The sequence below is a fragment of the Tachypleus tridentatus genome, chromosome 7 (genome assembly GCF_004210375.1).
Source record: "Tachypleus tridentatus isolate NWPU-2018 chromosome 7, ASM421037v1, whole genome shotgun sequence".
NCBI classification, from domain to species: domain Eukaryota; kingdom Metazoa; phylum Arthropoda; class Merostomata; order Xiphosura; family Limulidae; genus Tachypleus; species Tachypleus tridentatus.
In genome coordinates, this window is record NC_134831.1 from 173,520,831 (window position 1) to 173,532,695 (window position 11,865).

The following is an 11,865-nucleotide window of genomic DNA, read 5'->3' on the forward strand; positions in this document are numbered from 1 at the left end:
ACATTTTACCTCATGTAATGGTAAATACTTCTGATGTTGAATAGATTATTCTTTATGTTTAGGTAAAGTAATCCAAAGTATAGTCCAGAGGGAGTTTTTGGTATAACGTCGTGATGACATGTGACGCCTATAGAAACGAATATTGTTTAAAAAAGGATGAGATAGTTAGTTAGTCCGTTAATGAGTAAATCAGTCAGTGAGAGAGTCTTTAAATGATGCTGAGGTATATTTATTTTTAAAGGAGTTAAATAAACAGTATTTATTTCACTGGGTTGTGACAGAGAAGTGTTTTAGATAGACAGTGATCGAGATATTTACATTTTCTTATGTAGTGTTAAGAACCTCATAGAAAGCTAGTTGGCAAAATAGTTTATATTTTACACTGACACTATTTTCAGTGTGGTGAGAGTATTCATGTTCAAGAAAGTTAGAGTACCACCACACAATCAATGTATTATTATACACGTACCTTATCAACATACGTGGTTCCTGAATGATATTATATAATAGTTTAGTTTCACATTTATTTTATAGACATTCAAAACCCTTTGAATGTTTTTGTTAAAACTGATGTTTACGAGATTCAGTGTTCATGTGCTAAAATCTATATCGACCAGACTACTAGAAATTTAAAAGTACGAATTAAAGAACACCAGATAAATGTTGAAAAGAAAAATGTTTTTGTTGCCACATCATCTGCGATCTTATAAATATAGGTCGTGACATCTAGTGAAACACATATGAACTTCTGGTATGGTAATTAACACTTTTATTGATATGGAGAGAACAACGCTTCGACCTTCTTAGGCCATCTTCAGGTCAGGATGACCTAGGAAGGTTGACATTTTGTTCTCTTCTTATCAATAAAAGTGTTAATACCCATACCAGTTGTTCCGAGATACATTTTTATTTCAAGTGGATTTCTCTTCATCCAGAAATATGAACTTCGTTTTAACTGTTACTTTATTAAAAAAGTAATAATACATTTGGAATGTTACTTATATATCAGGCCTACATTACGTATATTGTGAATTTATTAGGTTTACCGCGATTTGTTGTTTTTTTGTATTAGCTTTTCTTTTTATATTATTTATTTGTTATTTTATAAAAAAACTGCTTGGTTTCTTGAATCGTTCTAAAATTGTAATTTGAATTTTTCTCCTCTCATGATTGGCGTATGTGTTTTGTTCTCCGAAACATATAAGGTTAACTTGTTTATGTTACCTTTGTTCCACCGACACTGTACGACTTTCTCCATTGAAACAAGGAGATGATTTCACGATATAAACATTTTGTTATTAAATTTGTAGATCTTATATACTAAAGTTGTCTTCTTAGAATGCATTGCGCAGACTAGATGTATAGGATTAAAGAATCTTTTTTCTTGTGTATCATATATTCAATCATTATTAGATATTTGTATCATTTTCCTTAAAATTGTTTAACTCTTGGAGTGGTAATGTACAGGCTTATAATGTTAATATCCCGGGCTCATTCACCGCAGTGGTCACAGCGGGTAGCCTAATGTGGTATTACTATAAAACAAATCATAAACTAGTGTCCTGTTTTTTTTTTCATAACCTTGTAATTCTCCAATATGGCAGATAGATCAGTCAATATAACGAATTATAATCATTAGCCAGAAACATTAACTCTGATCCACACGATTCAATGTTTTAATTTAATCGAAATATTCGCTTGTATGTTTCAGCCTTTGTGTATCGTCGGTGATTTAACCATAGAATCAGATATTGAGCGAATTGTGAATTCAACAACGAACACCTACGGAAGACTGGACATTTTGGTGAGTTTATTTACAAGAAGAAATATCTCGTTATATTTGTACCAATACCACATTATTATTTCTTATGTATTAATAGAACTCATAGCCCTTTAAAGGCCAGTGGAGTTGATTATCTATTGTTGTTTCTGGTTAAAATTCCTTCTTCACTAGTTAAGCTTGACAAGCTACCTTTAAATAAAACGAAAAAAAGGCTTAACACACTCAGTAAAAAACAAAATTAAAGCATCTTCGTGGTGTCTAAGTATATCCTTAATATCGTGTTTCACTTTTCTGGGAGCCACCAGTCATAAAATCAAACCTTTATCTTCCCCTACACCTACAATATTTTATGTACATTTAATAGTTTTATTTCTCGATTTTACATGAATAAACTAAGTTCGTTTAAAAGTATATCGTATAAAATATGCTTGTAAAACAATAGTTATGAATAAGCTAAACATTGTTAATGACCATACTGTTCCTGCAACACTCCAGTTTCTTTCTAGTCACTAAAAGAATAATTAAAATCGTTAATAAACACTCTTTAATGAAAGCTCAGTGTGAATAACTCGGCAGTGTAGTCCTCCACTAGGATTCAGTCTTAACATTCAACTTGTAACTCACCATTCTTCACCCAGCTTACCTGGGAGGTTGACCATCATGATAACTGAAAGAGGTGAGATAATTACGTAAGGATATATATATATATATACACACTGCAAGGATAGATGTGTACATATATATATACATACTGTAACGATAGATGTATATGTATATATACATACTGGAACGATAGATGTATATACATATATACATACTGGAACGATAGATGTATATATATATATATTGTAAATCAGAAACAGAGGTGAGTATATATATATCTACTGTAAATCAGAAACAGAGGTTAGTCTACGGTCTTACAGCGCTATACTCACTGAAAGTATAAGGTGGGGAGAAAATAAAATATATCTTACATTAAGAGACCGTCATAGCAGGTGTTGCTTGGTAACAAACTCAATCAGTATAAGTTCCAGTTATAACCCTAACAGCTGGCGAAGCACCAGAAACCAAACTAAATAAAGGTTTTTGGAAAAGTTAATGTGTTTACACGCATTTTATTTCAATTAGAAAAGAACAAATTAACGGGAATGTGAGAGGAAAGTAGGAACATTAGAAGCGTTTTTTATTCAGGTTAACAATGCTGGAATCATAGCAGTGGATTCAGCTCAAAGTGGTTCTTTGGAGACACTAGATTTGGTGTGGAAAACCAATGTTCGGTAAGAAAATTTACATCTAGTAGTTATACGAAGAAATAAGAGAAAAATATACGCAAGAGATATATAGACAAATAAGGAAAACATACGTACCATAGACAAATAAGGAAAACATACGTACAGTGGACAAATAAGAAAAAGATATACATGGTAAATATATAGACAAATAAGGAAAGTACTGCACATACATATATGTTTTTAAGTATTAGTGGTTTGTTTTAAACTGGTTGTATTTTATTTAGAACGTTAAAGTTTAGTACAGGATTATGAGATTGTGTGAAGTTAAAATATAAGTCTAAGATCATCGAAGAATATAAACATAAAACTGCTTACACAAATATATGTATTATAACCATAAATTTTTAAGCCATTAACATAAAGTAAAATACGCTGCATATTTTAAAAAAACGATCCTATGGTACAGTTACCACATGGGATTATATTACAACCATAATTTTTGGAGCCATAAATAGAACACATTAACATGAAACAAAATACGCTACATATTTTTAAAAATCATTCTTAGGTACAAACTACAATGCGGGATTATAAAATGTATCCAAGGTTTTGAAGGTGACTCGGAAGTGGGAGTCTCAGTACGGTAAAAATACACCGTCTATCAGTCTTTGCCTCCAATTCGCTAGTCTCACAAAAGAAAATTAGAAATTAGGAGAGCGAGATGTGATTGCTCAAGCCCACAATGTCCCAAGTTAAAATAATAATAAGAAAAAAATTCGTATTGTTATTTTAATTTGGGAGAGCAGTCACCTTCCCACAACTGTCTGCTGGCAGTGAAGGGTGATATAGATGTGGGATATTGTGGGCTTAGTTTATTGTATAAATTTTGATTATTTTTTATTAAAATAAAAACGTATACGATACATCATAAGTCGGTATCAAATCTTCCTGAAATAAAGTGTAAAACTAAGTAATAAGAAATAACAAATAATACATATTTTATAAATAAAATTTATTTTAAAGACTATACCTTAAAAATTTAGAATTTACTTACAATTTTCCCCATAGTAAAATGCTTGGAAACTTTCGTGAATCGGTATGAAATAATTTGCCTTTAAGAATGTTCTGCAACAAACAAGCCTCACTAGTTCAGTTGCCAAATTATTGCTAGCAGCGCTATCTATTGCTGTGATTGTTAATTTTAAAAATATCATAAGTATTTTTCTTCTCTGTTTTACAAGTTCTGTGTACCATTTGACTATGCTAGCTGTTCCTCACCTGATTGAAAGTAAAGGTTCAATTGTCAACGTTTCAAGCATCCTCAGCAAAAAGGGAGTAAGTAGTCCAATATTGAAGATCAAAGTGAAAAATTATAGATTTTTATTTGATTAAAATGTGGTAAGGATCAATATTCCCAATAAAGTTTTTCAGTCCATGTTCCGAATAAATTTTTATCATGTTCTCCAGTATTAAAGAAATGTGTGGATGTGTGCTACCAGTCTTCATTAATGGAGAGAGTATTTTTAGACCATCAACATTATTGGATCATAAGACAACTTTCGAGATAACGAAAAACCCTTTGGAAGTAAAAAAATGTAATCTCAAGACGGCGGGTGTGGGAATTAAAATTTTAATTGAAATAAAGTACAGAACAGCGTTTTGACCTTCTTAGGTCATCTTCAGGTTAGGGTCGTAACACTGTTCTATACTTAAGTTTAATTAAAGTTTTAATATCCATACCAGCTGTCCTGAGAATACATTAAAGCACTTTGCAGTGCTACAAGTTGGTTATTTGTGCTTTAGACCTTTTAACTGTCAAGATCATAAAGACCACCAACATGTTCAGACCAGTGAATGTCACTTAGGGTGTGCGCAGCACTTGATTGGTTGTTGTGCGGCTGCGCAGCTTTGAGGGAACACTGCTGAGCAGTGAATTGTTTGTAATTATTTTCAGTACGAAATTTATTTCTCGTGTTTCCTTGCAGGTTTATTACTTTATTTCATTTTTATTAGGCACGGTATGGCCAGGTGAGATAAGACGTTCGACTCGTAATCTGAGGGTTCGAATCCCGATTGCAACACCCACGCTCGCCCTGTCAGTCATGGGGGAATTATAATGTGACGGTAAATTCCACTATTCGTTGATAAATGTCGCCCAAGAGTTGGCGGTGGGTAGAGATGACAAGCTGCCTTCCCTCTTGTCTGACACTACTAAATTAACGCAGATACCCCTCGAGTAGCTTTGCGTGAAATTCAAAAACAAATAAACAAGCATTTTATTCTATGATTCATTTTCCTTATGTCGAAGTATTGACGCTATTTTATATGAATTAATTAATTTTGATTAAAGAGCCACCAATACACAGGAAACATAGGAAAGGAAACGTAAAATTATTTTCTGATTATAACAGTAATTGATGTTTGACATTATGGATCTAACATCTGACAAAACAATTTCATCAAATTTTTCTAGTACGCAACAGCCCTTTCTTACACCATGTCCAAAGGTGCTTTAGATCAGTTTACCAGAAGTGTGGCAATAGGTGAGTTTATTATATAAAAACAAGAAACAAACAAATTGTCATTAGTCATTATTTATTACTGCAATTAATGGCTATTTATTTGTTCATTTTTGTCGTAAGTCATAGATTCCTTCGTCTGAGTGACTATGTTTATACAGCTCCCTGTGTTTCATCATCAACTTTGACCAAATTGTTATTGTTACAAGTTTACTGATATAAAACCATAAGTTTTACTTTTGAATCTTGTATTAATGAAATATAATTCTTAAAACAGTCGTGAGAAGGAACTAACAACACAAAACTGGTTTCTATTTTATTTAATAAAACTGAAATCTGGAAATTAGAAAGAAAACATGGTTATCTCAGTAAGTGCCTTCTTTCCAGATAACATTTTATTAGGATTTACCATTTAATTGTGTCACTCAAATTAACAATAATTAATGTCTGTTACAGTAATCCTCATCACTGAGCGGAATATTGTAAAATATGTATTGAGACTTTCTTAAATGTATTAGTGAACACGGTTCAAAAACATACAGTTTTTCAGTTGCACTACAGTGACCCATCGCCATAGTAAATATTCTTGCGTAATGTCACGACGTGGTATCACAAGTGAAACAAAAACTTACTCTATACGTCCACCACAAAAATATAGTTCTATTATTAAGAAGGTGTTCCGTCATCTTAATCATAACAGTAAGTATTCTTTCAAATAATTACGATGTATTCCTTCGTGAACTATTTTTGTCTTGGTGTAATTACGCACACACACACAATGTTTTTATTTATTTTTTAATAATCCGAGAAAGTAACTTAATGCTGAAATAGAGTTTAATGTAAAAATTAATTGAAACAAATTCACAGTTTTGTTTGTTTCAAAAACATTGTCACTGTAACAATAAAATCCTCTCTCTATTTTCAGTTTTTGTCTTTTTATTGTTTTCAGATCTTGGTCCCAAGCATGTCAGAGTAAACTCAGTAAAGTAAGTTTGTTCTTTCTTTCCTTCTGTATAATCGATATTCGTATGAACGTTTTAGGTACATGTGATATTTTGATATGTTTTTTTAAGGCTGTTCGTAGCCTAATGTTTAGCCTACTCTGTTGGTGAATCTAAAGGTTGATAGTTGTAGTGATGGTACAATCACAAGAGCTGGCGGGGGATTCTGTTTACTATTTCCTGCTTGTGTAGTTTTTCGTTAAAATTGTAAAACAAAGTAACGAAGTTTTGATTTTTTTATCTGAAGACAGTTGATGAGTGAAAATTTGATAATACAAAAGTTAGTGATTGTGTATAAGTTGATCAGTAAGAATTTTAAGATATTTCCAGAATCTTTTAGATTAGGAAAAGAACACTTGTTTTGATTAGTTACCTATCACTTGTTTAACTAACAAAAGATAAAATTAATATATATTATGGATACTTCATAAATGTTGGATTATTTTTATCCTAATTTATCAAAACTATGATTATCAATGAGATAGGATATTGATTAATCTATGTTGTTTGAATGAATATGAATACATGGGCGTGAGTGGATTATTGGTTGCCGTGTTAGCTACTGTTGGATAGATTTAAGGTTCGAGACAATGTGCTGCTTAACTTGTTCTACACTTTGAGCTATGGGCGCGTTATATAGTAGCAGTCAATCCCTTTTTACAGATCATAGGTTCGAGAAAAGCCTTTGTAGTGACGTTTCCTATTACTTGTGTATGTTTCGTTTGGTCAGTAGTTTAAAATTAAAAACAATTATACCTGGCCGTTTAACCTCTGTGCACATTATGGTTCCATCGAAGTTGTGGTTTCTATTTCCTTATAAAAATGGACTTTGTACCCTTAGAAAGTAAGTAAAATTTAATGAATAAAATTTTAAATCAGTAATAATGTAATAAATATTTTTATTTACTATTTCACGTAAACCTACACAAATTTGTGCATGACCGTTCATACATTTAATGAGATATTCTTAACAGCGCCCACTATCAGTCATCTGGCGCCCCCAGTGGCTCAGCGGTATGTCTGCGGACTTACAACGCTAAAAACCGGGTTTCGATACCCGTGGTGAGCAGAGCACAGATAGCCCATTGTGTAGCTTTGTGCTTAATTAAAAAAAAAACAACAAAAACAACAATCATCTGGTAAGTCTTGTGTGACCGAATACTTGAATTTGACTGTCACACTTAGAGCACATCCAAGGCCCCAAAAATTCACTCTCTGGACAAACTATCTTAGACTGCTCCTGGTCCCTCTTCTAAACTACACATTAATCTGTTAACTTATTTATAAAGCACAAACTAATAGGATATCCAAATCTATTTGCACTTTAATCTGTAGTATTGGTTGCAATTTTTATTCACTGTAGTACAATTAGTTATTAATGTGAAGTGTCGTTTGAAACCTGTGTGAATTTGAATAGAAACGAATACTTTGGTTGACGTAATCTGTTTCCCAGTGACACAGTGACGTGTCTGAGGGCTCACACGGTTAAAAACCGGGTTTCGATGCCCATGGTGGGTAGAGCGCAGATAGCTCATTAATTCCAAACAAACAGCCATCCAAACTGATGTCACCAACAGTTACGTTTAGTAAATACTAGTTTTGATATAAGTTTACTTTATTACAAATTACAGCTATTACACTTGTGTATTGTCACACCTGTTCTAAAAATATTCTTACGTACCATAAAATATTATTGTGATAAAATATTATACGTAAATAATACTTTAAATATTTTACCTGTCAGTATGTCTTTTTATTTTCAACTGATTTTTATTTTACAGTCCTACAACTATAGAAACCAACATCTATTCAACTGTTGGATTAGACACGAAGGAAGTAAGTGAAAAGTGTATAAGTTTGTTGGTATATTACTACAATACGATTTTATTAGTTAAAACTAGAAAAAAACACTGGATTTTATAGACAGTATTGGTTAATGTTGTTAATTAAAATCAATGATATAGTTGGTTTCTGACGGTTGTTTATATAATATAGAGTTATAATTTAACTTTTTATTTACTAACGTGTTTATACTGTTTGTTACGGTCTGGATTCATTTACGTAGTAATGTTACAACATAAAGAGTTAATAACTAAATGTAAAACGGATAAATTACTTATTTTATATGCAAAGTACGTATTGAAACCCAACATAAATTACTGGCATTGGTTACAATATTATTTTTATTTCAGTTTTCTTTTATTTGTGAGTCAAATGTTACTGGGAACCTCCTAACCAACAAAGTAATGGATCTCTAAGTGAACAATTTATATATAAAAATGCTTTTAAACTAATATTGACCATGTAGATTTATCTATGGTCATGATAAACACACTGCATAGAATACTTGAGTAGTCCTATGGTGGTATAATGGTAAGTTTATGGACGAACAACGCAAAAATCCGGGGTTCGATTCCCGAAATAACAGTACTGTTGAATTAAGTCATTCCGGTCATTATGACACGCTGTTTTGTGTTCATGCTTGTAAATGCGCTTATGAAGCCTTGTTGTAATATTCATCTAACGACGAATAGGTGTCGTTTTAAAATTCAAGTGATTCTAATATTAATGAAATTCATATGAAAGTTTACATTTAATAACACGTTTTAACGAATTCTTAAAACTTATAAAATCTTTTTAATAATTTCACGTTATAAAACCATTAGAATAATAATGTATAGATAATTATTTCTAAAATTTACATCAAGTACTTAATGTAATAGACGTACGTTAGAAAATAAAGAAATGTGGATCAACTTCGGGCACCAGGACCATGCAGAAAGAGATCAGTAACAACTCTTGTATTAGGTGCAGTAAGCAAAACGAGGCGTCCAGTAACATATGAAAATTCACAAACACAAATTAGTGACAAAAGCCACGTAAATGCACCACGTACGCAAATGTGTAATCCCGTGTCAGACCTTTCTCTGCTTCCATTTTATTAACAATGTTATAAAGATACTCGCGTAAGGTCCCTGAAAATGTTCTGTTTCAAGAGTAACAACACACAAATTAATAGTAACAATTATTTGTATTTATTTCTTTAAACATTCATATGTCATGCTGTGCTATATCCCACAGAATACATAATTCTTCTCGCGATTCATGGCATGTGCACATTTTACTGACTTCACGACAATACATTATTGTACAGTAGTGTCAGTGGTTAAAACAGGTGACCCCTCCACATAAATAATTGATATGATATAAATATTTATGTAATATTTATATACAAACCTTATTTTTAACTTTCAAGCGTAACACATCAGTAACTGGACTTCAAATGTATATATTATAGATAATGAAAGATGTAGCTCGTTCGTATCCACTTGGTCGTGGAGGACAACCAGAAGAGGTCGCCTCTGCCATCGCTTTTCTCGCTTCTGACGAGGCTTCGTTTATCAGTGGAGAAACCCTGGTGATAGATGGCGCTAGACTCGCCTCTTGCTAATAAACGTTTTCCGGGAAATAAAGCCTTACTTGATAATTTATTGTGTTTAATCTGTTGTTATTTGTCGTTTAAAATATTAATTTTCAGATTGCTACAAATAGTTCCTGTCAAAGTAGTTCTTAAAATGATTCTTCACGTGGTTACTTAAACCTATAGTTCAGTACCAGCAAATTATACTTCCTGTTAATTTCGTCTGTTATAATAATCGATTTGGTGGTAGTTAATGTAGTGTTTTAACTCACCTAAGTCTCATGGTTGACTGTCGTAATCTGTAAGTTACAATTAAACTTACTGCAGTTTTATTCAACTTATCTAAACTTAATTGCTGTCTGTTATACCCGTGTAACTGAATAACAGTAACACATTCATTCTACTTAAGTGTAATAGTTTTTGGTTTACATTGTCTATTGTTTTCTTTTGTTTCATTAAAAACACTTTCCATGACATCACTTAGTCATTACACTGTATAACTCAACCATATTTCAACTATGGTATCCGATATTAGAAATAATAGCAATAAGTTACTTACAAAGAGATTAGGCGAGAAACATTTGGTAGACTCATCACCTGGGTGGTCATTACTGTTCTTCAAAGATTCGTATAGTGATATCTGTGTCTTATTTCAGCTCAGAAAGAATTATCTTCGAGCCAAAAAGAACAAGCTTTGAAGTCATGAGAACTGATTTTCGATCTTCAAACAGGAATATTTATACAAACACTTTCTGGTATTCTTACGATGTACCAAATAGTAAACACATTTACCTGGAAGTATTTCTGACACTTAATTTATCATTTTTTCTTGATTGTTTGTCAACACTAAAAAACAAAATAAAAAAAAACCGGTGGCTCATTGGTTGCAGATAAAGTTGGTAAATTGGCAGCCTGCTCACTTGTATCCATACTCACACTTTTGAAATAGATACCACATCAAAGTCCCGACTTACTTTTTTTATTAAACATTCACCGAAGCTTCTCCCATGCTGTGACATCGCCAGTCTGTTGTTAACAATCTCAGTTCGGTCTCTCTAAAGAAGTTTTAGTAACTCTTATTATGAACATGAGAGTGTTACTCGTGGTTAGTATAAACAGAAACGTTATAAACAATATAAAGGTTCTTTAATAAATCAGGTAAATCATACAGTGATCTTTAATAAACACAAGACATAACTAACACTTCCAATTAATGTTTCAAGTCTAAATAAAGATTTAAATTATTAATTAACCATACGACCTACCACTATTGGTTTATTCGGTCGTAATTATATTTAACATATCTATGGTGTGAAAGTAGTATTTCCGCTTTAAAAACAAATGTGATCACGTTTAGTATGATGGGGATCTTTACCCGCGACCTTACGATTAGGAGTCGAACGCCCTAACCACCTGGGCATACTTGAACTGTTGGTTCGCTTTCAAGATCTCTCACTAATGTATTGTTATTAAAGAGTATATGATTTCATTTTTTTGAAATGGTTACATGAACATCACTTATTTATATTTAAGAACGTATATTTTTAAGTAGAATTGTTTAGAGGTGACTTATATATAATGTTTTAAAGAATATATATTTAACGTAATACAATATTTTTAATTAATTAATACAATATGTCATAATAATTCTCTGAATTATTCAGTTTTTATCTGAATTGAAAATACGCATGAGAATACACAATAGGTAGATGTAAATTTACTTGTGATAGACGTTTTGTAGAACAACATGTTGAAAGTTTTTTAAAAAGTTTATCTATCAGTTTTGAAATAACATAATCAATTTATTTATTGCTAGTATTACATACGATAATGTTTAGCCCCAGTTAAACTAGCACAAAACACGAACACAAATTGATAAAGGCTTATTTATGTTAGCCTTAACACAAAT

The 11,865-nt window shown here is 31.9% G+C and overlaps 1 protein-coding gene across 1 annotated transcript in view; it reads left to right on the forward strand.

Annotated features, from left to right (window-relative positions):
* The window catches only part of LOC143257870 (putative short-chain type dehydrogenase/reductase y4vI), a 30,771-nt gene extending 20,745 nt beyond the window's left edge, over positions 1-10,026 (forward strand). Inside the window, exons 13-19 of the mRNA XM_076516897.1 lie at positions 1,712-1,804; positions 2,975-3,060; positions 4,257-4,350; positions 5,489-5,558; positions 6,484-6,520; positions 8,317-8,371; positions 9,834-10,026. Of these exons, the coding sequence (XP_076373012.1) occupies positions 1,712-1,804; positions 2,975-3,060; positions 4,257-4,350; positions 5,489-5,558; positions 6,484-6,520; positions 8,317-8,371; positions 9,834-9,986 (588 nt within the window). The 3' untranslated portion in view covers positions 9,987-10,026. The remainder of the gene's footprint in view (positions 1-1,711; positions 1,805-2,974; positions 3,061-4,256; positions 4,351-5,488; positions 5,559-6,483; positions 6,521-8,316; positions 8,372-9,833) is intronic.
* The last annotated feature ends 1,839 nt before the right edge of the window (positions 10,027-11,865 follow it).